The 27,929-nt window shown below is 44.7% G+C and overlaps 1 protein-coding gene across 8 annotated transcripts in view; it reads left to right on the top strand.

The window, feature by feature from the left end:
• Positions 1-27,929, top strand: part of mcamb (melanoma cell adhesion molecule b) — a 214,333-nt gene that overhangs the window by 175,180 nt on the left and 11,224 nt on the right. For 7 of the 8 annotated variants that reach the window (XM_070894571.1, XM_070894568.1, XM_070894569.1 and 4 more), the window contains 5 exons: positions 8,658-8,782; positions 15,293-15,431; positions 17,782-17,903; positions 23,192-23,333; positions 25,176-25,214. In XM_070894571.1, the coding sequence (XP_070750672.1) occupies positions 8,658-8,782; positions 15,293-15,431; positions 17,782-17,903; positions 23,192-23,333; positions 25,176-25,214 (567 nt within the window). The remainder of the gene's footprint in view (positions 1-8,657; positions 8,783-15,292; positions 15,432-17,781; positions 17,904-23,191; positions 23,334-25,175; positions 25,215-27,929) is intronic. The other variant, XM_070894566.1, reaches the window with a different exon arrangement.

The raw sequence follows: 27,929 nt of genomic DNA, 5'->3' as shown, positions 1-27,929 counted from the left end.
GGTAGTTTTAACTTTTTAATCTTGGCAGAGAGTGTGAAGCTGCTGGCTGATTGCCAGTTTCTTTTTCTTACTGAAACCACATGGTCAAAATGGCTTTATGGCTGGATCAATTTACAGAAAAGAACTCGCCTTCTTTGACCTTATTGGCTGACTACCCAAGGGTCCTAAAATGTCAAGTTGATTGATGGCTTAATGCAACATGCTACCACTCACGTAGCATCTCTGACTTGTTGTCTGTGAATTTTCACAGCCTGTCTAAATGCAGCCTGTTTGAATTCTCTATCAATCCCCCCTTTGATTCTTTCACAAACTGAATCATAAAACTTCAGGTATCACTGGTTAAACATTCTACAAAATAATTTCATACATGTTAATAGAGTTTCCTTCTAAAATTTGTTGATGTGTTTCGCCACATGTCCGGACTAGTAGCTTCCACACAAATTTACACCAACCCGAGTTCCATCGTGGCCACAATGGAAGTCTGGTTTTAGTAGGTTAATTAACCTTATTCCAATTTAATCCAAATCAATATCTTAATTCAACCAGTAAACAACCTTCCCTTAAGCATAACATACCCCTGTGCCACGTACAGACGGTCTGCTGGGACCTGCAAGGTGTCTCACCTGTGGGACAGCAGCTACAGCCGCCTGGTCACAACAACATTTAATCAACATAAACAAACAATATAAAATTAAAACAATTACAACAAATAGAATTAAACCTTCCACCGATGAAGTTCCTATTGAACCTAGCCATTCAGTGGCTCCGCTCCACAGAGTGAATAATGGGGGTTGCTTAAGTTTTTCTACCTCCTTTTGGATATGCTCCGCTAAGTGGGTAATTTCTTCGGAGCTATCTGGGATATATGTGCAACACTCAGTTCCGAGTAGGGTGCAAGTACTTCCCTTTTCAGCCAGGATGTAATCAAGGGCCAGTCTATTCTGTAGGGCTACTGTGCGGATTGCTACCATTTCTGCATTGATTTTAACTAGGGCCTCTGAGGTATCATTGGCTACCCGTTCCACAACGGATGCCATGTTAATGGATTCCCTTGCCAGTTTGGCGGTCCCATACCCAGGGATCAGGATGGCAAAGAACCTCTCTGTTTCTGTGATAGCTCTCTTAGGACGGTGTAAATGTTCCGACAGTGACTTTATATGATACATATAAGGCACAATGTAGGCTAAATAGCAGGATCCCGTCCAATTCTGGGGCAGCCAAGGGTAGGCCTTGTGGCCACACACCCAATAGGTGCCATTATAGGCAATGAATGTTAGCTGTTTCTTTGTCAGCAACACTCCGGGGCCTGTCCAGGCTTTTCCATCTGTTTTATTCAGAATCCCCGTTACGTTAAAAATTCCCACATCGGCCCATTTTGGACGGTTCCGTGGCTTGATTATATTATAATTCCGGGAGCAGTTACTATACCCCATATTTTGGCCTCCTTTGATGTTTCTGATCAGACAGACCGATTCCCCCGGTCTTCATATTCCCGTTGTATTAGTGATAACAAAAAATGGGGGCCGTTTGGAATTATTGTAGCACGGTTGATATCCCCCTTCAAAGGTAGTCAGATTGTAACCTGCTGACTTCCATTTACTGCCCAGTTTTCCGTATCCTGAAACGCATTGCCTGTTTTATTTTGATTAATTATCCACTCAGCCATTTCCGAGATATTCAAGGGAACTGGCCTCAAGGGAATCCCTCCCTTTGAGTGAATAGGAATATGCGCACACACCCAACAACTAGAAATGTTACCTTGTTTGGCATAAATGTATGACATATATAAAAAGGTATTTACATGTAATTCCCTTGCTACCCTACTATTTCCCTTTGGTGCAGAGGGTCGGCTAGTAAGAAGTAGGCCTATGCCTAGAATAACTACAATCAATAATACAGTAAATTTATATATTTTCGCAAAAAGTAATTGTCCTTATTAGATTTCAGCTTCAGTTACGGGTGCTCGTTTAACGTGTGAAGCGTGGATCCAGGCTTTCTTTCCTTGGACTTTAACAGCTGCCTGGGTGGTCAATAACACTTGATAAGGTCCCTCCCACTTGGCACCCAAAGGTTCTTTATGCAACTTTTTCACATACACCCAGACTCCCGGGATGATGTCGTGTCCTCATTCGGGTGGATTACCCCAAGCTGCCGATACCTGTCGGGAAACAGAACTAATAGCATTGGTTAAGTTCCGACAGTATGATAACAAAGTGTCATTCATTAAGTGAACATCAGCTTTCCGTAAATCGATAGTTCCTGGCAGCAACATGGGTCTTCCTGTTATAATTTCAAATGGGCTTAGACCTGTAGTTCTGTTTGGGGTTGCTCTAATGCTACATAGCACTATTGGTAGTGCCTGGGGCCATGGTGTTCCTTCTTAGTGATATTTGGCAAGCTGTTGTTTCAGAGTTCGATTCATTCGCTCTACTTGTCCTGATGATTGTGGATGATAAGGACAGTGTAAATCCCACGTAATGTAAATGACGCAGGCTCCATCTGGAGTAGGCCACAATCGTTCTTATCTTTAGCCCATATCGGGTGTTCCTTCAATTCTTCTTTCTTCAAAGTTCTAATTGACCATGTCACCCGACCATCCTCGAAATGCAACGATGAATCTACTTGGATTAGAACGTCCATTCCCAAAAGGGGTTGATCTACTGGGCCTATCCAGACCGGCGTGGTTAGTTCATGTGGACCCAGCCCTATAAGTACCGGTGTTGTCCTTTTAATTTCCATTTTATGGCCTCCAACTCCATAGGCTGTACGTGCCCTACCATCCAACGGCAAAAAGTCTCCATATTGTAGGGGTAAGCATGTTAATTCCACCCCTGTGTCTAAAAGACAGTCCACATCCTTATCGCCCACCCTCACAGTTATATATAGCCCATCTCCCCTCTGTTGTATTAGTGCGAGGAGGGGGGCCAGGGAGGGCTCTCATCGTTTTTTGCTATCCCAAGTAACTCCTTCTGTTGTTGTATTGTCAGTCACTTAAATGCTTCTATGAGGTTGTTATCTTGTGACAAGCCTGGTTTGTTGGCTGAATTGTATCCCTGGCTGCGTCCTCTTCCCCAGCCACGACCTTTCTGTTTTGCCCTGCACGTCTTGGCCCAGTGACCTTCTTTCCCACAATAATGACATTTTCTGGGTAATTTTCCTAATAACTGTTTATCGGAATTCTGGGATTTCCATCCCGTAGCCTGTACAGCTCGGACTTTAGCTCCCATATCCCGAAGTAATTGATTACATCGATCCACCAATGCTGCAAAGGTAGTTCCTCTACCTTCCCAGTCCGGTAACACTACCTTAAGCATTTTGGACAGTTCTGGCTTTAGACCTGCCACGAAAGCTGCTTTCAGGGGTCCAAACACTTGTTCATCCATTTCCTCATCCGTATTATTCATACCCGAATGTTCTAGCCACGTGCATCTAAACCGCTCATCATACTCCAGGACCTCCTCTGTTCCTTTCTGTTGGCAGGCTGCAATTTTTCCCCAGTCTGTCTTAGCTGGACTGAAGGCTTGCAGCCAGTGTTTAATCGCCTCCCATCCTGCGTCTAATTCTTGCTCATTCTGCCCCAAAGCTTCATCTACCTTGTCGTACAATTTTCTTCCCTGTGTTTTTGACACCATTATGGTCAAAATTTGCACTCCGTCCCAGGGATGAAGTTGATATATATTTCTTAAGCGGTGCAATTGGTCCCACGTTTTTACTCCCCCTTTCTTTGGATTGGGCAATTCCTTGGACCATTTATCAATTTTCTCTGGGTCTGCCGGAGCATGAACTAAGTATTCTGCATACACCCTTCTCTTTGTTTTTTTGGTTCCGCCTTCATCCGCAGTCTCTTCTGATTTGACTACAACTCGTCTTTTTTTAAACGGGGCAAAGCGCACCCCTAATTCTTCATCATCCTCCGACACTGTATTGTCGGAGGATTCAGAAACCGTATCTATTCCTCGGTCGTGTCTTCGGGTTTGTGCTTTTAATTTATCCAAACATGGGTACCCTGGGAATTGATCAATACATTTTCCTTTTCCTATTACTGTCTCTTGACCTAATGATTTTTTCCATTCTTTAATTTCACCTTTAAGATCTTTAACTTCCGCTTTCAGCTTTTCAAGTTCAAGCTTTTTCTGTCGCAGCTGTGCACAAACAGCTTGCAATTGATCCTTTGTACTGGTCAGTTCTCGATCATGTTGGGAACGCATTATAATTTCATTCCGGTTTCGGATCTGGCCCATAACCGCTAGGGACCATCTAGTTCGCTCTTTATTTTTCATACGGGTCGTTTTTCCCCAGACCCTTTTAATCTCGTCCAAGGACCATTGTCCTTTGGAGGTTCCGTACTTTTGTTCGATCTTAATACAGGTTTTAGATAAGTTGAATTGTTGCTCTATGTATTCTTTCAATTGTTCGAGAATTAAATCTAGCGAAACTTCAGGTGGTGCCTGCCCACCTTTAACAGTTGTAGGCAATTCTTTGTTCTTATCTCCTGCTGCCATTATACTGAGTTCTTGAGTCGTAGGCTTGCTAGCCGATCAATAGGTCGGTGATTAATTAACTAACACACCGCCGAAGTTTAGACGTCTATGGGACCTCGAGCCGACTACCAACTGGAGGGTTCGCAAACCGGAGGCTTTTGGAATCGCGTAGAAAGAGAGGCGAATTTAGACTTCTGACCGAGGACATTTTTTTAAAAAGAGGAGTCCTTACCTCAATATGTAGGTCCGATGTCCAAAATTCAGTTTCTTTCCTCAGCGATCCTGTTCGCAGCGCCAAAATTGTTAGATCTCTTAATTTCCAATGAAATATGAACTCCGATGGTAGTTTTAACTTTTTAATCTTGGCAGAGAGTAACAAGCTGCTGGCTGATTGCCAGTTTCTTTGTCTTACTGAAACCACATGGTCAAAATGGCTGTATTTATGCCTGGATCAATTTACAGAAAAGAACTCGCCTTCTTTGACCTTATTGGCTGACTACCCAAGGGTCCTAAAATGTCAAGTTGATTGATGGCTTAATGGAACATGCTACCACTCACGTAGCATCTCTGACTTGTTGTCTGTGAATTTTCACAGCCTGTCTAAATGCAGCCTGTTTGAATTCTCTATCATACAGGGAGGCGGAATATTATCTGAATGGTGACAGATTAGGAAAAGGGGAGGTGCAATGAGACCTGGATGTCATGGTACATCAGTCATTGGAAGTTGACATGCAGGTACAGCAGGTGGTGAAGAAGGCAAATGGCATGTTGGCCTTCAGAGCGAGAGGATTTGAGTATAGGAGCAGGGAGGTCTTACTGCAGTTGTATAGGGCCTTGGTGAGGCCACACATTGAATATTGTGTACAATTTTGGTCTAATCTGAGGAAGGACATTCTTGCTATTGAGAGAGTGCAGCGAAGGTTCACCAGACTGATTCCCGGGATGGAAGGACTGACATATGAAGAAAGACTGGATCGACTAGGCTTATATTCACTGAAATTTAGAAGAATGAGAGGGGATCTCATAGAAACATATAAAATTCTGACGGGATTGGACAGGTTAGATGCAGGAAGCATGTTCCCGATGTTGGGGAAGTCCAGAACCAGGGGTCACAGTCTAAGGATAAGGGGTAAGCCATTTAGGACCGAGATGAGGAGAAACTTCTTCACTCAGAATTGTGAATGTGTGGAATTCTATATCACAGAAAGTTGTTGAGGCCAGTTCATTAGATATATTCAAAAAGGAGTTAGATGTGGCCCTTACGGCTAAAGGGATCATGGGGTATGGAGAGAAAGCAGGAATGGAGTACTGAAGTTGCATGATCAGCCATGGTCATATTGAATGGTGGTGCAGTCTCGAAGGGCCGAATGGCCTACTCCTGCACCTATTTTTTATGTTTCCCACCTCTGAGGTTGGGCTGACTGGCCTGTAATTACTCGGTCTATCCCTTTCTCCAATTTTAAACAAAGGTACAACATTAGCAGTCCTCCAGTCCTCTGGCACTACACCTGTGGCCAGTGAGAACTGGAAAATGATGGTCGGAGCCTCTGCTATTTCCTCTTTTGCTTCTCTTAACAGCCTGGGATACATTTCATCCGGGCCTGGGGTTTTATCCACTTTCAAAGCTGCGAAGCCCCTTAATACTTCCTCTCTCACTATGTTTATCTTGTCTAATATTTCACACTCCTCCTCCCTCATTACAAAGTCTGCATCGCACCTTGCTTTTGAGAAAACAGATGCAACGTATTCATTAAGAATCATACCCATATTTTCTGTCTCCACACATACTTTGTGGTCTCTAATAGGCTCCACTCTTTCTCTAGTTATCCTCTTGCTTTTAATGTAATTATAAAACATCTTTGGGTTTTCCCTGATTTTACTTGCCAACATTCTTTCATGCTCTCTCTTTGCTTTCCTGATATCTTTTTTAATTGCAGCCCTGCACTTCTTATACTCATTTAGAGTTTCTGCAGTATTGAGTTCTCAGAATCTGTCATAAGCTTCCCTTTTTTCTTTATCTTACACTGTAAGTCCTTTGACAGCCAGCGGGCTCAAGATTTGTTAGCCCCATCCTTTGTTTTTAAGGGAACATACTTGCTCTGGGTTGTGAATCTTTGAAATTCTCTACCCTAAAGGGCTGTGAATGCTGAATCGTTGAGTATATTTAAGGCTGAGATCGATAGATTTTTGGACTCTAAGGGAATCAAAGGATATGGGGATAGGGTGGAAAATGTAGTTGAGGCTCGAGGGGCCTTATAGCCTCCTCCTGCTCTTGATTCTTATGATTTTAATAAGAATTCAAGTGGGACCAAAAATTACCTTACTGATATCACTGGCTTGTAAGGCAATTCTTTGGGTTGTCACAGCATATATCTTGCCTACTCTGGAGGTCTAAAAGGAAGACACTGGATTTCCTTGTGAGCGATATGTAGTACAAATTGTGGTTTGTACAAGATTGCGGACATTGTAAAGACTCACTTACATGGCTTTCATTGATTTTTTTTTAATAAGATTTCATGAATAAATTGAAATTAATGGCCACGTTTGGGTAACTCGAGTGTAGATGGGAGAGTCACCGGAAATGAAATGAGGCAAGGTTGTTCACTATCCCACCCATTCTATTTAATATCTTCAACTATGTGTGGGATGGTATTATAAGATACAGCCTCAGTTTATATTTTGGCCATTTCTGAAAGACTTTGGGAGATCCTTCATGCAGAGGATTTTGTGTCATCGGTGGACCCACTTGGGTGTCCATTACGCTCTGCACACCATCTTGAACACTGGTATATGGCGGTGGATTTGCACAGCTCGCGGGTGATCTCGTTATTGTTGTTGTACAAGAAGATACAAAGGTCATCTGTCCTAACTGTTGAGTCCTGGTGAATTCCAGCTTTAGCCTAGATACCGTATTTTCCGATAATGCTGAGAAAGGCTGAAGGGCACTTTGATCTTTCTCCATTAACAGGAAAGTCCCAAGGCAGTTTAAGCTTGTGGCCTATTAAAAAATTCTTCTTCATACTTCAGAACTCCAAACATACAACAGAAGAGTTCCTTTGTCTCCTGTGCAATATCCAGCACTAAGCTGTGAGGTGGATTTGTGGCAATAAGAGGAAGTTGTTGCAGGGAAGAGGGCCCTGGCCTTGCATCAACCTGTCATCAACTTTTCTGGAAGGATAGTTTGCCACTCGTTGGGCCCATCTTTTTGCTAACTTCCCTCATATGAAGACCTGAATTAAGTAGCTGGAAACCTAGAATGTCATGGTGGCTGGCATATGTCAAACTGTTCTGTGTAGGCCTGTACACAGCTGACTGTTAGTTTCCTCATCAGCTATACGATGGATATTAAGACTTAGGATACCAGCTGTCAAAGATGTCAGCTGGAGGCAAGGTAGACGAACAAGTCCAGGTACTCATAAACAGTGTGCAGCTTGGGATGAGAGAGACAAGCAGTTACTGCTGAAGTTCCGCACTTCCAACTCGTAGAACCACGATTGTTGGGGGATGGTGTATTTTCATATTATGGTTGGACGATGATGGGAATACATTCACACATTCGTGGTGAGTTGTGCTGCTTGTGAGGAGCTCCAGGTATTTACTGTTCTCCTTGTCAGTTGTTTAATGACCAAATAGTGACTGTTCTCCTGGGAAGGGAGGTAAGATGGGATTAAGGTGAACCCAAGATGATACACTTAGGCATCTGACTCCAGTCAACTTTGTGTGGAAGACTTGGTAATGTCATACCTGAGCCAGAGGTCCATGGTGCTCCAGGATACTGATCAGCCCGCCTGGCTCATGAACGGGATTTGGAGGGAAGGCCTTCTTAGCACTCAATTCCAGTTAACATTGAAAGCCAGTCTGGATACACGTGGCCAGTCTTGTGCTTAAGCACCAGTTGTACCTCTGAAAATACTTAAGATCCCTAACCATTTCATTTTTACCAACCTTCACCAGTTAACAAACTATTCTGCTGTTTGCGCATCACAGCAACGCTGATCCTTTACTAAACCAACGTGACAAAAGCACACTCCAGCAGGAGATCACAATTAGGAACCGTGGCTTATTTTCCCCTTCCACAGTGAGGTTCCTGTTTTATATATGGATCGGGGAACACAGCTATTTAATTGAGGCAACCATTAATTGAGTTTCTCTCCCTCTTCTGCTCCTATCCTATAGATCTGGATCCCATTGTATTGACACCAAAAGGACCATACATTTTCACGGAGGGTGACAGGAATGTAAACTTATATTGCGATGCGAAGGGATCAAAACCGACATCTGTGGTCTGGACAAAGCACAAGGTAGGAGTAAAATGATGCAGAAAACAACCTTTGGGGTTAATTTTCTCTTTAATGGTTCCACTAAATATTGAATAATATGTTTGTACGAATTCCTATCTTTGTGAATGTTTCGTAGGATAGTAGAGAGAGAGCTTTACTCTGTATCTAACTCCCTGTACCTGCCCTGGGATTGTTGATGGGATAAAGTAGAGGGAGCTTTACTCTGTATTGATATCTAATCTGGCATTGGATGCAAATGCAGGAATGTTACTGACCCATCACTGGTATCGCTCACATTAATCAAAACAGAACTACTACAGAAGTACAGAAGTAAAATAGAAACTAAAGAACGTTCTCTCTTTGTGCTGTCTTTGATACATTATAACAGTGACTACACTCCAAAGTACTTCATTGGCTGTAAAGCACTTTGAGATGTCCGGTGGTCGTGAAAGGCGCTATATAAATGCAAGTCTACTTTCTACTAATGCTAATATGGAATTGGGACTAAGTGGAAAAGAGAGGGTGCTGTTTCTCAATTTGCATCGGAGCAGATCGGAAAACCGCAAATGTAATGCCCCTATTGTACAGCAAAATTCTAAAAGGACAGAGGGTGTTAAAAAAAACAAGCCTAAAGGCTTTGTGTCTTAATGCAAGGAGTATCCGCAATAAGGTGGATGAATTAATTGTGCAAATAGATGTTAACAAATATGATGTGATTGGGATTACGGAGACGTGGCTCCAGGATGATCAGGGCTGGGAACTCAACATCCAGGGGTATTCAACATTCAGGAAGGATAGAATAAAAGGAAAAGGAGGTGGGGTAGCATTGCTGGTTAAGGAGGAGATTAAGGCAATAGTTAGGAAGGACATTAGATTGGATGATGTGGAATCTATATGGGTAGAGCTGCAGAACACCAAAGGGCAAAAAACGTTAGTGGGAGTTGTGTACAGACCTCCAAACAGTAGTAGTGATGTTGGGGAGGGCATCAAACATGAAATTAGGGATGCATGCAATAAAGGTGCAGCAGTTATAATGGGTGACTTTAATATGCACATAGATTGGGCTAACCAAACTGGAAGCAATACGGTGGAGGAGGATTTCCTAGAGTGCATAAGGGATGGTTTTTTAGACCAATATGTCGAGGAACCAACTAGGGGGGAGGCCATCTTAGACTGGGTGTTATGTAATGAGAGAGGATTAATTAGCAATCTCGTTGTGCGAGGCCCCTTGGGGAAGAGTGACCATAATATGGTGGAATTCTGCATTGGGATGGAGAATGAAACAGTTAATTCAGAGACCATGGTCCAGAACTTAAAGAAGGCTAACTTTGAAGGTATGAGGCGTGAATTGGCTGGGATGGATTGGCGAATGATACTTAAGGGGTTGACTGTGGATGGGCAATGACAGACATTTAGAGACCGCATGGATGAACTACAACAATTGTACATTCCTGTCTGGCATAAAAATAAAAAAGGGAAGGTGGCTCAACCGTGGCTATCAAGGGAAATCAGGGATAGTATTAAAGCCAAGGAAGTGGCATACAAATTGGCCAGAAATAGCAGCGAACCTGGGGACTGGGAGAAATTTAGAACTCAGCAGAGGAGGACAAAGGGTTTGATTAGGGCAGGGAAAATGGAGTATGAGAAGAAGCTTGCAGGGAACATTAAGACGGATTGCAAAACTTTCTATAGATATGTAAAGAGAAAAAGGTTAGTAAAGACAAACGTAGGTCCCCTGCAGTCAGAATCAGGGGAAGTCATAACGGGGAACAAAGAAATGGCGGACCAATTGAACAAGTACTTTGGTTCGGTATTCACGAAGGAGGACACAAACAACCTTCCGGTTATAAAAGGGGTCGGGGGGTCTAGTAAGGAGGAGGAACTGAGGGAAATCCTTATTAGCCGGGAAATTGTGTTGGGGAAATTGATGGGATTGAAGGCCGATAAATCCCCAGGGCCTGATGGACTGCATCCCAGAGTACTTAAGGAGGTGGCCTTGGAAATAGTGGATGCATTGACAGTCATTTTCCAACATTCCATTGACTCTGGATCAGTTCCTATAGAGTGGAGGGTAGCCAATGTAACCCCACTTTTTAAAAAAGGAGGGAGAGAGAAAACAGGGAATTATAGACCGGTCAGCCTGACATCGATAGTGGGCAAAATGATGGAATCAATTATTAAGGATGTCATAGCAGCGCATTTGGAAAATGGTGACATGATAGGTCCAAGTCAGCATGGATTTGTGAAAGGGAAATCATGCTTGACAAATCTTCTGGAATTTTTTGAGGATGTTTCCAGTAGAGTGGACAAGGGAGAACCAGTTGATGTGGTATATTTGGACTTTCAGAAGGCGTTCGACAAGGTCCCACACAAGAGATTGATGTGCAAAGTTAAAGCACATGGGATTGGGCGTAGTGTGCTGACATGGATTGAGAACTGGTTGTCAGACAGGAAGCAAAGAGTAGGAGTAAATGGGTACTTTTCAGAATGGCAGGCAGTGACTAGTGGGGTACCGCAAGGTTCTGTGCTGGGGCCCCAGCTGTTTACACTGTACATTAATGATTTAGATGAGGGGATTAAATGTAGTATCTCCAAATTTGCGGATGACACTAAGTTGGGTGGCAGTGTGAGCTGCGAGGAGGATGCTGTGAGGCTGCAGAGCGACTTGGATAGGTTAGGTGAGTGGGCAAATGCATGGCAGATGAAGTATAATGTGGATAAATGTGAGGTTATCCACTTTGGTGATAAAAACAGAGAGACAGACTATTATCTGAATGGTGACAGATTAGGAAAAGGGGAGGTGCAAAGAGACCTGGGTGTCATGGTACATCAGTCATTGAAGGTTGGCATGCAGGTGCAGCAGGCGGTTAAGAAAGCAAATGGCATGTTGGCCTTCATAGCAAGGGGATTTGAGTACAGGGGCAGGGAGGTGTTGCTACAGTTGTACAGGGCCTTGGTGAGGCCACACCTGGAGTATTGTGTACAGTTTTGGTCTCCTAACCTGAGGAAGGACATTCTTGCTGTTGAGGGAGTGCAGCGAAGGTTCACCAGACTGATTCCCGGGATGGCGAGACTGACCTATCAAGAAAGACTGGATCAACTGGAGTTCAGAAGAATGAGAGGGGACCTCATAGAAACATTTAAAATTCTGACGGGGTTAGACAGGTTAGATGCAGGAAGAATGTTCCCAATGTTGGGGAAGTCCAGAACCGGAGGTCACAGTCTAAGGATAAGGGGTAAGCCATTTAGGACCGAGATGCGGAGGAACTTCTTCACCCAGAGAGTGGTGAACCTGTGGAATTCTCTACCGCAGAAAGTTGTTGAGGCCAATTCACTAAATATATTCAAAAAGGAGTTAGATGAGGTCCTTACTACTAGGGGGATCAAGGGGTATGGCGAGAAAGCAGGAATGGGGTACTGAAGTTGAATGTTCAGCCATGAACTCATTGAATGGCGGTGCAGGCTAGAAGGGCCGAATGGCCTACTCCTGCACCTATTTTCTATGTTTCTATGTTTCTATTTAAAAAAGGAGGCAGACAAAAAGCAGGAAACTATAGACCAGTTAGTCTAATATCGGTCAGTGGGAAAATACTGGAATCCATTATTAAGGAAGCAGTAGCTGGACATTTGGAAAAAGCATGATTCAATCAAGCAGAGTCAGCATGGTTTTATTAAAAAGAAATCATGTTTGACAAATTTGCTGGAGTTCTTTGAGGATTTAACAAGCAGGTTGGATAAGGGGGAACCAGTGGATGTGGTGTATTTGGATTTCCAGAAGGCATTCGATAAGGTGCCACTTAAGAGGTTACCGCACAAGATAAAAGCTCACGGGGTTGGGGGTAATATATTAGCATGGATAGAGGATTGGCTAACTAGCAGAAAACAAAGAGTCAGAATAAATGGGTAATTTTCCGGTTAGCAAACAGTGACTAGTGGGGTGCCGCAGGGATTGGTGCTGGGGCCTCAACTATTTACAATCTATATTTATGACTTTGATGAAGGGACTGAGTGTAATGTAGCCAAGTTTGCTGATGATAAAGGTGGGTGGGAAAGGAAATTGTGAGGAGGACACAAAAAATCTGCAAAGGGATATTTGGCAGATGGAGTATAATGTTGGAAAATGTGAGGTTATCCACTTTGACAGAAATCATTAGAAAAGTAAATTATAATTTAAATGGAGAAAAATTGCAAAGTGTTGCAGTACAGAGAGACCGGACGGTCCTTGTACATGAAACACAAAAAGTTAGTATGCAGGTACAGCACGTAACCAGGAAGGCAAATTGAATGTTGGCCTTTATTGCAAGGGGGATGGGGTATAAAAGCAAAGCAGTCCTGGGGGTTGACTTATGAGGTTAGGTTGAGTAGAACTTAAGAACATAAGAAATAGGAGCAGGAGTAGGCCATACGGCCCCTCGAGCCGTATAATAATTTAATACGATCATGGCTGATCCGATCATGGACTCGGGTCCACTTCCCTGCCTGCTCCACATAACCTTTTAATCCCTTATCGGTTAAGAAACTGTCTATTTCTGTCTTAAATTTATTCAATGTCCCAGCTTCCACAGCTCTCTGAGGCAGTGAATTCCACAGATTTACAACCCTCAGAAAAGAAATTCCTCCTCATCTCAGTTTTAAATGAGCGGCCCCTTGTTCTAAGATTATGCCCCCTAGTTCTAGTCTTCCCTATCAGTAGCAACATCCTCTCTGCATCCTTGTCAAGCCTCCTCATAATGTTATACATTTTGCTAAGATCACCTTTCATTCTTCTGAATTCCAATGAGTAGAGGCCCAACCTTCTCAACTTTGCCTCATAAGTCAACCCAATTATCTCCGGAATCAACCTAGTGAACCTTCTCTGAACTGCCTCCATAGCAAGTATATCCTTTTGTAAATATGGAAACCAAAACTGTGCAGAGTATTCCAGGTGTGGCCTCACCAATACCCTGTATAACTGTAACAAGACCTCCCTGCTTTTATACTCCATCCCCTTTTCAATAAAGGCCAAGATTCCATTGGCCTTCCTGATCACTTGCTTTACCTGCATACTAACCTCTTGTGTTTCATGCACAAGTACCCCCAGGTCCTGCTGTACTGCAGCATTTTACAATTTTTCTCTATTTAAATAATAACTTGCTCTTTGATTTTTTTTCTGCCAAAGTGCATGACCTCACACTTTCCAACATTATACTCCATCTGCCAAATTTTTGCCCACTCACTTAGCCTGTCTATGTACTTTTGAAGATTTTTTGTGCCCTCCTCACACATTGCTTTTCCTCCCATCTTTGTATCGTCAGCAAACCTGGCTACGTTACACTCGGTCCTTTCTTCCATGTCGTTAATATAGATTGTAAATAGTTGGGGTCCCAGCACTGATCCCTGCGGCACCCTACTAGTTACTGGTTGCCAACCAGAGAATGAACCATTTATCCCGACTCTCTGTTTTCTGTTAGTTAGCCAATCCTCTATCCATGCTAATATATTACCCCCAACCCTGTGAACTTTTATCTTGTGCAGTAAGCTTTTATGTGGCACTTTGTCAAATGCCTTCTGGAAGTCCAAATACACCACATCCACTGGTTCCCCTTCATGCACCCTGTTCGTTACATCCTCCAAGAATTGCAGAAAATTTGTCAAACATGACTTCCCCTTCATAAATCCATGCTGACTCTGCCTGACTGAATTATGCTTTTCCAAATGTCCTGCTACTGCTTCTTAAATAAAGGACTCTCAACATTTTCCCAACCACAGATGTTAGGCTAACTGGTCTATAATTTCCTGGTTTTTGTCTGTCTCCTTTTTTAAATAGGGGTGTTACATTTGCAGTTTTCCAATCTGATGGGACCTCCCCAGAATCCAGGGAATTATGGTAAATTACAACCAATGCATCCACTATCCCTGCCGCTACTTCTTTTAAGACCCTAGGATGCAAGCCATCAGGTCCAGGGGATTTATCCGCCTTTAGTCCCATTATCTTACTGAGTACCACCTCCTTAGTGATTGTGATTGTGTTAAGTTCCCCCCACCGCCCCCATAGCCACTTGACTATCCACTGTTGGGTTATTGGTTGGGCCTATACACATTGGAGTTCAGAAGAATGAGAGGTCTTATTGAAACTTCTAAGATAATGAGGGAGTTTGACAAGGTGGATACAGAGAGGATATTTCCACTCATAGGGGAAACTAAAACTAAGGGACATAGTCTCAGAATAAGGGGCTGCCTATTTAAAACTGAGATGGAGAAATTTCTTCTGAGGGTTGTAAATCTATGGAATTCCCTGCCTGGGAGAGCTGTGGAGGCTGGGTCATTGAATATATTTAAGGCGGAGATAGACAGATTTTTGAGCGATAAGGATTATGGGGAGCGGGCAGGGAAATGGAGTTGAGTCCATGATCAGATCAGCTATCATATTGAATGGCGTAGCAAGCTCGAGGGGCCAAATGGCCAACTCCTGCTCCTATATCTTATGTTCTTATGATTGCGAAATTTCTGATAGTTTATAAACATGAATCAATCTCCTGATTGTTCCTTCAGAAGACAGTGGTCAGTTCTGCGAATGAGCTGAGCCTGCCAGTGGTCACATTTGATGATTCCGGAAACTACAGCTGCAAGGTCACAGTCCCAACTGTTCCAAACCTGGCACGACAAAAATCCATCAGCATTATAGTGAAAGGTATGAGCAGCCGCCCAGTAAAAGCACTCTGCGCATGCTGCATCCTGTTAATGTTTTATACCCCACATCCCTTGATATACCCCACCCATCTCACTGTAACACTCTGATATACCCCACACCCTCACTGTAACACTGATATACCCCACCCATCTCACCGTAACACTGATATACCCCACCCATCTCACCGTAACACTGATATACCCCACCCATCTCACTGTAACACTCTGATATACCCCACACCCTCACTGTAACACTGATATACCCCACCCATCTCACCGTAACACTGATATACCCCTCACCCCTCAATGTAACACTCTGATATACCCCTCACCCCTCACTGTAACACTCTGATATACCCCACACCCTCACTGTAACACTGATATACCCCACCCATCTCACCGTAACACTCTGATATACCCCTCACCCCTCACTGTAACACTCTGATATACCCCTCACCCCTCACTGTAACACTGATATACCCCACACCCTCACTGTAATACTGATATACCCCACCCATCTCACCGTAACACTGATATACCCCTCACTGTAACACTCTGATATACCCCTCACCCTCACTGTAACACTGATATACCCCTCACCCCTCACTGTAACACTCTGATATACCCCACACCCTCACTGTAACACTGATATACCCCATCCATCTCACTGTAACACTCTGATATACCCCACACCCTCACTGTAACACTGATATACTCCACCCATCTCACCGTAACACTGATATACCCTCACCCCTCACTGTAACACTCTGATATACCCCTCACCCCTCACTGTAACACTCTGATATACCCCACACCCTCACTGTAACACTGATATACCCCACCCATCTCACCGTAACACTGATATACCCCTCACCCCTCACTGTAACACTGATATACCCCTCACCCCTCACTGTAACACTCTGATATACCCCACACCCTCACTGTAACACTGATATACCCCACCCATCTCACCGTAACACTCTGATATACCCCTCACCCCTCACTGTAACACTGATATACCCCACCCATCTCACCGTAACACTCTGATATACCCCTCACCCCTCACTGTAACACTGATATACCCCTCACCCCTCACTGTAACACTCTGATATACCCCTCACCCCTCACTGTAACACTGATATACCCCTCACCCCTCACTGTAACACTCTGATATACCCCACACCCTCACTGTAACACTGATATACCCCTCACCCCTCACTGTAACACTCTGATATACCCCACACCCTCACTGTAACACTGATATACCCCACCCATCTCACCGTAACACTCTGATATACCCCTCACCCCTCACTGTAACACTGATATACCCCACCCATCTCACCGTAACACTCTGATATACCCCTCACCCCTCACTGTAACACTGATATACCCCTCACCCCTCACTGTAACACTCTGATATACCCCTCACCCCTCACTGTAACACTGATATACCCCTCACCCCTCACTGTAACACTCTGATATACCCCACACCCTCACTGTAACACTGATATACCCCTCACCCCTCACTGTAACACTCTGATATACCCCACACCCTCACTGTAACACTGATATACCCCACCCATCTCACCGTAACACTCTGATATACCCCTCACCCCTCACTGTAACACTCTGATATACCCCTCACCCCTCACTGTAACACTGATATACCCCACACCCTCACTGTAATACTGATATACCCCACCCATCTCACCGTAACACTGATATACCCCTCACCCCTCAATGTAACACTCTGATATCCCCTCACCCCTCACTGTAACACTGATATACCCCACACCCTCACTGTAACACTGATATACCCCACCCATCTCACCGTAACACTGATATACCCCTCACCCCTCAATGTAACACTCTGATATACCCCTCACCCCTCACTGTAACACTCTGATATACCCCACACCCTCACTGTAACACTGATATACCCCACCCATCTCACCGTAACACTGATATACCCCTCACCCCTCACTGTAACACTCTGATATACCCCTCACCCCTCACTGTAACACTGATATACCCCGCACCCCTCACTGTAACACTGTGATATATTCCACACTCCTCCTGGTTACGGTTGAGTGTCCTGGTGGAAAGGTGGTGAATGGACACGGGTAAGGACCAGACCAAATATTGCTGTGATATCTCTGGTCCAATAGCCTGCCAACACTCTCTGTTTGGGCTCTCACATTTTCAATGGCTAAGGTACTGGAAGACATCTGGCACTAAGAAAATGTATCCTAGCAAAAGCCAGGAATGGCTTGGCGATAAATACTTGTTTGAATAAAGTGTGTGTTGGTGTTGCGGTTGAAAGAGTATTTCTTGTCTATTTCCTCCTGCAGGACCACCTCAAGTAAACTGCACTGAGACAACGTTCCACAAAAACGGACCTCACATGAACCTGACTTGCGTGTTCAAAGGCTATCCAGCGCCAGAAGTCACATGTAGTGTTAAGGAGGCACCGGTATGTAAATAGTGAGCCAGTCAGCCTGGATTACCTGGTTATTTGATGAGGACTGCCTGCAGGTCAGAAAAGAATGTGAATAAATATCAATAAATGTCAAAATAAGAGTGATAGAGGTCAAACAAGCCCTGCAGTGTGAATATTGCCACATATCAGAGACACATTGTACTCACATTAATCAAACGCAACTATGATGCATGTAGTAAAAGGATTTATGCCTGATCAGTAAGAATTATTCAGCGCGTTGGGTCACGATAAGGAATTGCCACGTCAGGAATTTCCTCAGCACCTATAGGCCGGAGGAGCGTGTTATGGCGACAGATGTGGGAGGTCTATGCCTGGGCTATCACTTGGACCACCCAGAAAATTAGCCTCCATCACCGTTAAATACCCCTGTGTAAAGAGGCCTGAGAGGCCCAAAAATGTTCTTGTGGCACTTGCAGCTCTAACTGCCAATGGCCAGGTCTAGTAGGGATCGGCTTTGGGGACCAAGGCATTCTAGCCAAGTCATGATGTCATTGGAAGTCTCCTCAACTTATTTATTCTTTTACTGACTTTCTTAGTTTTCTGTCTGACTTCTTTATCCTTTCTCCCCCTTGTTTTGCTGCTGCAGTTTGTTTGCTCTCTCACTGGATTGTTTGCTCAGACCAGACTGTCCTACAGGTCTTGCTGCAATTCATAGGAGGTACGAACTTGCCTGTAGGAATTAGCTGTTGTGTTAAGATGCCAAATTGCAACAGTCTATTTATCGTTCTGTTCTCTCGCTCAATCTCTGTCATTCTATCTCAGCTTTGCTTTTGTTTCTCTTTCTTTATTTCTCTGTAAGAACATAAGAAATAGAAGCAGCACTAATCAATTCGGCCCCTCGAGCCTGCTGATGTTCTACCTCAACTCCACTGTCCCGCACTATCTCCATATCCCTTGATCCCCTTAGTGTCCAAAATACTATCACACTCTGTTTTAAATATACTCAATGACTCAGCCTCCACAGCCCTCTGGGGCAGAGAATTCCAAATATTCACAACCTTCTGAGGGAAGAAATTTCTCCTCATCTCAGTCCTAAATGGCCAACCCCTTATCCTGAGACTAGGACCCCTAGTTCTAGACACTCGAGGCAAGGGGAAACAGCCTCTCAGCATCCATCCTGTCAAGCCCTTTAAGAATGAGATCACCTCTCTTCTAAACTCCAAAGAATATAGGCCAATTCTATTTAATATCTCTTCATAGGACAGTCCTCTCATCCCAGGAATCAATCTAGTAAACCTTTGTTGCACTCTAAGGCAAGAGACAGAAACTGTACACATTACTCCAGATGTGGTCTCACCAAAGCCCTATACAATTGCAACAAGGCTTCCTTATTCTTAGAATCATAGAATAGTACAGCATCGGAGGCCATCGAGTCTTCCTGGCTCTTTCGAAGAGCAATCCAGTTAACCCCAACCCTCCGCTCTTTCCCCATATCCCTGCAATTCTTTATCCTTTAAGTATTTATCCAATTCCCTTTTGAAGGCTGCTGTTGAACCTGTATCCACCAACCTATCAGACAATGCATTCCAAATTCTAACCCGTCGCCTCTGGTTCTATGCCAATCACCTTAATCTCATTATCAACCCTTCAGCCACTGGTAACAGTGTCTCTTTATTTACTGTATCTAAACCCTTCACAACTTTAAACAACTCCATCAAATCTCCTCTTAGTCTTCTCTGCTCCAAGGAGAACACCACCAGCTTCTCCAGTCTATCCAAGAATTGTAATTCCTCATCCTTGGAACCTTTTTAGTAAATCTCTTCTGTATCCTCTCCAAAACTGTCACGTCCTTCCAAAAGTGTGGTGCCCAGAATTGGACACAATCCTCTGGCTGGGGTCGAACTAGTGTTTATATAGGTTTTGCATAACTTCCTGGCTTTTGTATTCTGTGCTTCTGTTTATATAGCCCAGGATCCCATTTGCTTTATTAACTGCTTTGTTAACCAGTCCTGCCATCTTCAAAGATTCGTGCACAAGCTGGTCTGGTTCCTGCCCCCCGCGCCCGCCCCCCCCCCTTTAAAATTGCCACATTTAGTAGGTATGGTCTCTCATTCTTCCAACCCAAAGGTGTCCCCTTACAATTCTCTGCGTTGAGATAAATCTGCGATGTGTCCGCCCATTTCACCAGTCTGTCTATGTCTTGAAGTCTATTACTATCCTCCTCACTGCACTTCCAAGTTTTGTGTCATCTGCAAATTTCAAAATTGTGCCCTGTTCCTCCCAAGTGTAAGTCACTAATGTATACCAGTACTGAACCGTATATACCAACCCCCTTGCCATGAAGGCCAATATAACATTTGGCTTCCTAATTGCTTGCTGTACAGGTGCAGTGTCCAAAATCCGGAGTTCTGGAATGATCCGGACTCCAGACCGATTGGTGGCAGGGCCAAGCGGAATCCGTTAAATGTTCCGGAATCCGGACCCTGCCAACCTCGAGGTGCCGCAACTGTCCGACTTTGGGCCTTGCCACACCACCCCTCGCCGCTGCCCAACCTCGGGCCTCACCTCGGACTTCAGCCCGCCGGAGCACCGCCTCCGCGACGAGGGCCCACCGGAGCACCGCCTCCGCGACGGGGGCCCGCCTGAACACCGCCTCCGCGACGGGGGCCCGCCTGAACACCGCCTCCGCGACGGGGGCCCGCCGGAGCACCGCCTCCGCGACGGGGGCCCGCCGGAGCACCGCCTCCGCGACGGGGGCCCGCCTGAACACCGCCTCCGCGACGGGGGCCCGCCTGAACACCGCCTCCGCGACGGGGGCACGCCGGAGCACCGCCTCCGCGACGGGGGCCCGCCGGAACACCGCCTCCGCGACGGGGTCCCGCCCGGCGACCTGAACAGCTGATCGACAAGCAGCCCCCCGCCGCGCACCCCCCAACCCCCCCGCACCTTTCTGACGTTCCGAAATCTGTAAATACCTGAACGCACCTGGGTTTGGGTGTTTCCGGATTCATGACGTCAGAAAGACGTTCCAAAATCCGGCAAAACACAATTCGGAATGGCCTCGGTCCCGAGGGTTCCGGATTCGGGACGCTGCACCTGTACTTGCATGTTGACTTTCTGTGAATCATGTGCAATAACACCCAGGCCCCTCTGTATAACATTTACTAGTCTCAACTTTTAAAAACTATTCTACTTTTCTATTCTTCCTACCAACGTGGATAATTTCACATTTCCTCACATTACACTCTATCCGTCAGCTTCTTACCCACTCACTTAACCTGTGCAGCCTCTTCCTTGAAAATGCTTGAAACTATCATTAAGGAAGAACTAGCGGGACATCTAGATAGGAATAGTGCAATCAAGCAGACGCAACATGGATTCATGAAGGGGAAATCATGTTTAACTAATTTACTGGAATTCTTTGAGGATATAATGAGCATGGTGGATAGAGGTGTACCGATGGATGTGGTGTATTCAGATTTCCAAAAAGCATTCGATAAGGTGCCACACAAAAGGTTACTGCAGAAGATAGAGGTACGCGGAGTTAGAGGAAATGTATTAGCATGGATAGAGAATTGGTTGGCGAACAGAAAGCAGAGAGTCGGGATAAATGGGTCCTTTTCCAGTTGGAAATCAGTGGTTAGTGGTGTGCCACAGGGATCGGTGCTGGGACCACAACTGTTTACAATATACATAGATGACCTAGAAGAGGGGACAGATTGTAGTGTAACAAAATTTGCAGATAACACAAAGATTAGTGGGAAAGCGGGTTGTGTAGAGGACTCAGAGAGGATGCAAGGAGATTTAGATAGGTTAAGCGAATGGGCTAAGGTTTGGCAGATGGAATACAATGTCGGAAAATGTGAGGCCATCCACCTTGGGGAAAAAAAAACAGTAAAAGGGAATATTATTTGAATGGGGAGAAATTATAACATGCTGCGGTGCAGAGGGACCTGGGAGTCCTTGTGCATGAATCCCAAAAAGTTAGTTTGCAGGTGCATCAGGTAATCAGGAAGGCGAATGGAATGTTGGCCTTCATTGCGAGAGGGATGGAGTACAAAAGCAGGGAGGTCCTGCTGCAACTGTATAGGGTATTGGTGAGGCCGCACCTGGAGTACTGCGTGAAGTTTTGGTCACCTTACTTAAGGAAGGATATACTAGCTTTGGAAGGGGTACAGAGACGATTCACTAGGCTGATTCCAGAAATGAGGGGGTTACCTTATGATGATAGATTGAGTAGACTGGGTCTTTACTCGTTGGAGTTCAGAAGGATGAGGGGTGATCTTATAGAAACATTTAAAATCATGAAAGGGATAGACAAGATAGAGGCAGAGAGGTTGTTTCCACTGGTCGGGGAGACTAGAACTAGGGGGCACAGCCTCAAAATACGGGGGAGCCAATTTAAAACCGAGTTGAGAAGGAATTTCTTCTCCCAGAGGGTTGTGAATCTGTGGAATTCTCTGCCCAAGGAAGCAGTTGAGGCTAGCTCATTGAATGTTTTCAAGTCAAAGATAGATAGATTTTTAATCAATAAGGGAATTAAGGGTTACGGGGAGAGGGCGGGTAAGTGGAGCTGAGTCCACGACCAGATCAGCCATGATCTTATTGAATGGCGGAGCAGGCTCGAGGGGCTAGATGGACTACTCCTGTTCCTAATTCTTATGTTCTTATTTTCCCATTCTCCTCACAACTTAGCTTTGTATCGTCAGCAAACTTGGATACATTACACTCAGTTCCCTCATCTAAGTATTTAATATAGATTGTAAATAGTTGAAGTCCAAGCACTGATCCTTGTGGCACCCAACTAGTTACAGCATGCCAACCGGAAAATGACCCGTTTATGTCTCTGTTTTCATTAACCAATCGTCAATCCAAGCTAATATTTTACCCGCAATCCTATGAGCCATAATCTTTTGTAACAACCTCTTATGTGGCACCTTAACAAATGACGATTTCTCTTTCATAAAACCGTGTTGACTCTGCCTAATCATAAATGATTTTCTAAGCACTCATATTAGTTCCCTGTTTTCTCTCCCTCCTTTCTTGGATAGTGGGGTTACATTTGCTACCTTCCCATTCACATATAATTCTGTTATCTGTATTGTGTAGATGTCTGTTTACCTCTACCTCTTCTAAACCAGATGTCCTCATGGTGAGACTCTCACTTTTAAAAGTGGGTTCTAATAATGTAACTCCCTTAATAGGAGCCTTGAGGGGGAATCTCCTTAAATCTTATCCACTGAATTGTTTTCTTTGCTGCCATGGTTACTCAGATGATTGGTTTTTATGGTATGTTTGTGTTTTTCCCTCTCTTTACACAGACCATAAGGCACCATCGTCAGAATAATTACGTTGTTGTTGTCAGTGAATTGATTCTACCGCTCACAGTGGAGGTGCTGCAATTGACGTGTAATGGTACTAATGTTCATGGCAGCGAGGCTTACAACTTCATTGTGAATGAAGGTGAGAATCTGATCACAGGCTGTCCAAAAGTAGGACTAAAGTGTTGGCACCAACAAGTGAAGCATTCCTCCCAAAATGACCCTATGGATTTTCTCCTCCGAGGACATAAGAAATGGGAACAGGAGTCGGCCATTTGACCCCACGAGCCTGCTCCACCATTCAATAAGATCATGGCTGATCTGATCATGGACTCAGCTCCACTTTCCTGCCCGCTCCCCATAACCCAAAAATCTATATATTCAATGACCCAGCCTCCACAGCTCTCTGAGGCAGAGAATTCCATAGATTTACAACCTTCAGAGAGAAAAAATTCCTCCTCATCTCAGTTTTAAATGGCGGCCCCTTATTCTAAGACTATGTCCCCTAGTTTTAGTTTCCCTTATGAGTGGAAATATTCTCTCTGCATCCACCTTGTTAAGCCCTATCATTATCTTATAAGTTTCAATAAGATCACCTCTCATTGTTCTGAACTCCAATGTGTATAGGCTCAACCTTTCCTCATATGTCAACCCCCTCATCTCCAGAATCAACCTAGTGAACCTTCTCCGATGCAAGTATACCCTTCCTTAAATACAGAGACCAAAACTGTACGCAGTACTCCAGGTGTGGCCTCACCAATACCCTGTACAGTTGTAGCAGGACTTCCCTGCTTTTATACTCCAGCCCCCTTGCAATAAAGGCCAACATCCCATTTGCCTTCCTGATCACTTGCTGTACCTGCATACTAACTTTTTGTATTTCATGCACAAGGGCCCCCAGGTCCCTCTGTACTGCAGCACTTTGCAGCCTTTCTCCATTTAAATTATAATTTGCTTTTCTATGATTTCTGCTAAAGTGGATAACCTCACATTTTCCCACATTATACTCTATCTGCCAAATGTTTGCCTTGTCTATATTCCTTTGTAGATTTTTTGTGTCCTCCTTCCAATTTGCTTTCCCATCCATCTTTGTATCATCTCCTTCAGGTGCTATCTTGTGCCTAGATACAGTTTCAAGGGTGTTGTTCACTCACTGCTGCCTCACCCGAGTAGCTGTTCTTTGTGTGTAAACCGATGCAATGAGTGCCGACAGGCTGCTCAACCATAGAAGGCATCACACCACAGTCAATCCCATTCTCACCCAATGGCCACACTCGGGCACTTTTTAGCAGGTATCACTGTGCGGCAATCAGGAGCAGGAGAGACAGATAGCAGGAACTCGCCCATCCTTGCGGGAGAATGCAGGCAACGACCCTGGCATAAAACGTGCCCACCTCTTTTAGGTCTTCATTGTGCCTGATCATCACCTATTTTTCTAATCACAGTAAAGAGGAAAATCTACCCTATTGATGGGAGCTTTACTCTGTATCTAACCCCCTGTACCTGCCCTGGGAGTGTTTGATGGGACAGTGTAGAGGGAGCTTTACTCTGTATCTAACCCCCTGTACCTGCCCTGGGTGTGTTTGATGGAACAGTGTAGACGGAGCTTTACTCTGTATCTAACCCCGTGCTGTACCTGCCCTGGGAGTGTTTGATGGGACAGTGTAGAGGGAGCTTTACTCTGTATCTAACCCGTACTGTACCTGCCCTGGGTGTGTTTGATGGAACAGTGTAGACGGATCTTTACTCTGTATCTAACCCGTACTGTACCTGACCTGGGAGTGTTTGATGGGACAGTGTAGAGGGAGCTTTACTCTATCTAACCCATGTTGTACCTGACCTGAGTTCTTAATGCTAACATTGTGTGCAAAAGTCACAGTGTTCCTGTCCCCAACTATGACATCCCAAATTTTGACAAGCATTCTTTCTGCTCTGTGTATAATTTACTTGATCCTGACTATTCTTTTTACTTCCTTCTTTACAGGGTCAATGGGAGTTCCGACAACAGGATCTCCTACTGCTGGTAAGAATCGGTCTCTTCAGACCAGCTTCACAACTTCATACAATCCCAATTCACCCAGATGCAGGTTATTTGTAGAAATTCTTAGAGCAGAGAAGGTTAAGAGATTTGACACAGGTGTTCAAAATAGTGAATGGTTTTGATAGAGTAAATAAGGAGAAACTGTTTCCAGTGGCAGGTGGGTCGGTAACCAGAGGGCACAGATTTAAGGTGATTGACAAAAGAACCAGAGACGACATGAGGGAGCATTTTCTTTACGCAGCGAGTTGTTGTGATCTGGAATGCACTGCCTGAAAGAGTGATGAAGACAGAATCAATAGTAACTTTCAAAAGGGACTTGGATAATGAAAGGAAAACATTTACAGGGCTACAACAACGTAGTAAGATGTCCCAAGGCGCTTCACAGGAGTGTTATAAGATAAAAATGTGACACCAGGCCACATAAGAAGGAATTAGGGCAGATGACCAAAAGCTTGGTTAAAGAGGTAGGTTTTAAGAAGCGACTTAAAGAAGGTGGAGAGTTTTAGGGAAGGAGTTCCAGAGCTTGGGGCCTAGGCAGCTGAAGGCAATGCCACCAATGGTTGAGCGATTATAATCAGGGATGCTCAAGAGGGAAGAATTTGAGGAGCGCAGATATCTCGGCGTGGAAGAGGGGGGGGGGGGGGGGTGGTGGGGAGCTGAAGGAGATTACAGAGATAGGGAGGGGCGAGGCCATGGAGAGATTTGTAAACGGTGATGAGAATTTTGAAATCGAGGCGCAGCTTAACCGGAAGCTAGCGTAGGTCAGCGAGCACAGGGGTGAGCGGGACTTGCTGCGAGTTAGGACATCGGCAGCCGAATTTTGGATGACTTCAAGTTTACGTAGGGTAGAATGTACGTAAGCCAGTCAAGAGTGCGTTGGAGTAGTCAAGTCTAGAGGTAATAAAGGCATGGATGAGGGTTTCAGCAGCAGATGAGCTGAGGCGGGGTGGAGACGGGCGATGTTACACAGGTGGAAATAGATGGTCTTAATTATGCCTCACATTTTCCCACATTATACTCACTTATCCTGTCTATATCCCTTTGCAGATTTTTTGTGTCCTCCTCATAATTTGCTTTCCCATCCATCTGTGTATCATCAGCAAACTTGGCTACATTACATAAGAAAGAAACATAAGAAAAAGGAACAGGAGTAAGCCACCTGGCCCCTCGAGCTTGCTCCGCCATTTAGTAAGATTATGGCCAATCCCTGCAGCACCACACTAGTCACTGTTTGCCAACCGGAAAATGACCCATTTATTCCGACCCACTGTTTTCTGTTCGTTCGCCATTCCTCTATCCATTCTAATATATTACCCCCAACCCTGTGAACTTTTATCTTGTGCAGTAACCTTTTATGTGGCACCTTATTGAATGCCTTCTGGAACTCAAATACACCACATCCCTTATCCACCCTGTTTGTAATATCCTCAAAGAACTCCAGCAAATTTGTCAAACATGATTTCCCTTTCATAGATTGAATTATGCTTTTCCAAATGTCCTGCTACTGCTTCCTTAATAATGGACTCCAGCATTTTCCCAACGACAGATGTTGGTCAAACTGGTCTATAGTTTCCTGCTTTCTGTCTGCCTCCTTTTTTAAATAGGGGCATTACATTTGCGGTTTTCCAATCCGATGCGACCTCCCCCGAATCCAGGGAATTCGCCAAGGTTGCGAACAGTCTGGTTCAGCCTCAAGACAGAAGATAGGGAGAGAGATGGAGTCAGTAGCTAGGGAACGGAGTTTGTGGCGGGGACTGAAGACAATGGCTTCGGCCTATTTAATTGGAGAAAATTTCTGCTCATTCAGAACTGGATGTCGGACAGACAGTCTGACAAATTAGCGACGGTGGAGGGGTCGGGAGAAGTGGTGGTGAGGTAGAGCTGGGTGTTGTCAGCGTTCATATAGAAACTGACACTTTGTTTTCAGATGGTGTCGCCAAGGGGCAACATATAGATAAAAATTAGGAGGGAGGGCAGAGGATAGATTCTGGGGGGGATACCAGAGGTAGCGATGTGAGAACGGGAAGAGAAGACGTTGCAGGAGATTCTAGGGCTACAATTAGATGGATAAGAATGGAACCAGGCGAGTGCAGTCCCACCCAGCTGAACAATGGTGGAGAGGTGTTGGAGGAGGCGTTTAATGGGAATAGGATCAAGGGAGCAGGAAGTGGGTCTTGTGGACAAGATGAGCGTGAAAAGGTCAATAGGGGAGATCGGAGAAAAACTGGAGAAAGATGTGAGTTCAGGGCTAGGGCAGGGGGAACCTTAAAGGATGTTTGGCCCGGTGGGGGTAGGGGAAGGAAGGGAAGTGGCAGAGGCAGCTGATCGGATGGGGAAAGAGCAGAGGACTGGGATTAATTGGGTAGCCCTACCAAAGAGCCGGCACAGGCACGATGGGTTGAATGGCCTCCTGTGCTGTATCGTTCTATGTTCTGAGGGCAGAATGTTTTCTTTGCAAACTCAAATGTCTTGAAGCTTGATCATTCAGAAAATCGTAGCCCATATGCTGTGTACTAGATCCACATTCTTTGCCAGTCTTTTTGTCTCAAATCTTCTTTCAGATCTAGAGAATTTCAATAAAATTAATCCCTTTCATACATTCTGAATGTGTTGTGCATTAAGATTCTGAGTTAATATGTCAGCATTATAGCTAGGATGAGCATGGTGGTCACTGGGTGAGGGAGGTTCTAGGATCTG

The sequence above is a fragment of the Pristiophorus japonicus genome, chromosome 11, assembly GCF_044704955.1.
Source record: "Pristiophorus japonicus isolate sPriJap1 chromosome 11, sPriJap1.hap1, whole genome shotgun sequence".
Lineage (NCBI taxonomy): Eukaryota > Metazoa > Chordata > Chondrichthyes > Pristiophoridae > Pristiophorus > Pristiophorus japonicus.
Note: the sequence above shows the minus strand (reverse complement) of the source record. Positions and strands in the feature narration are given on the sequence as shown.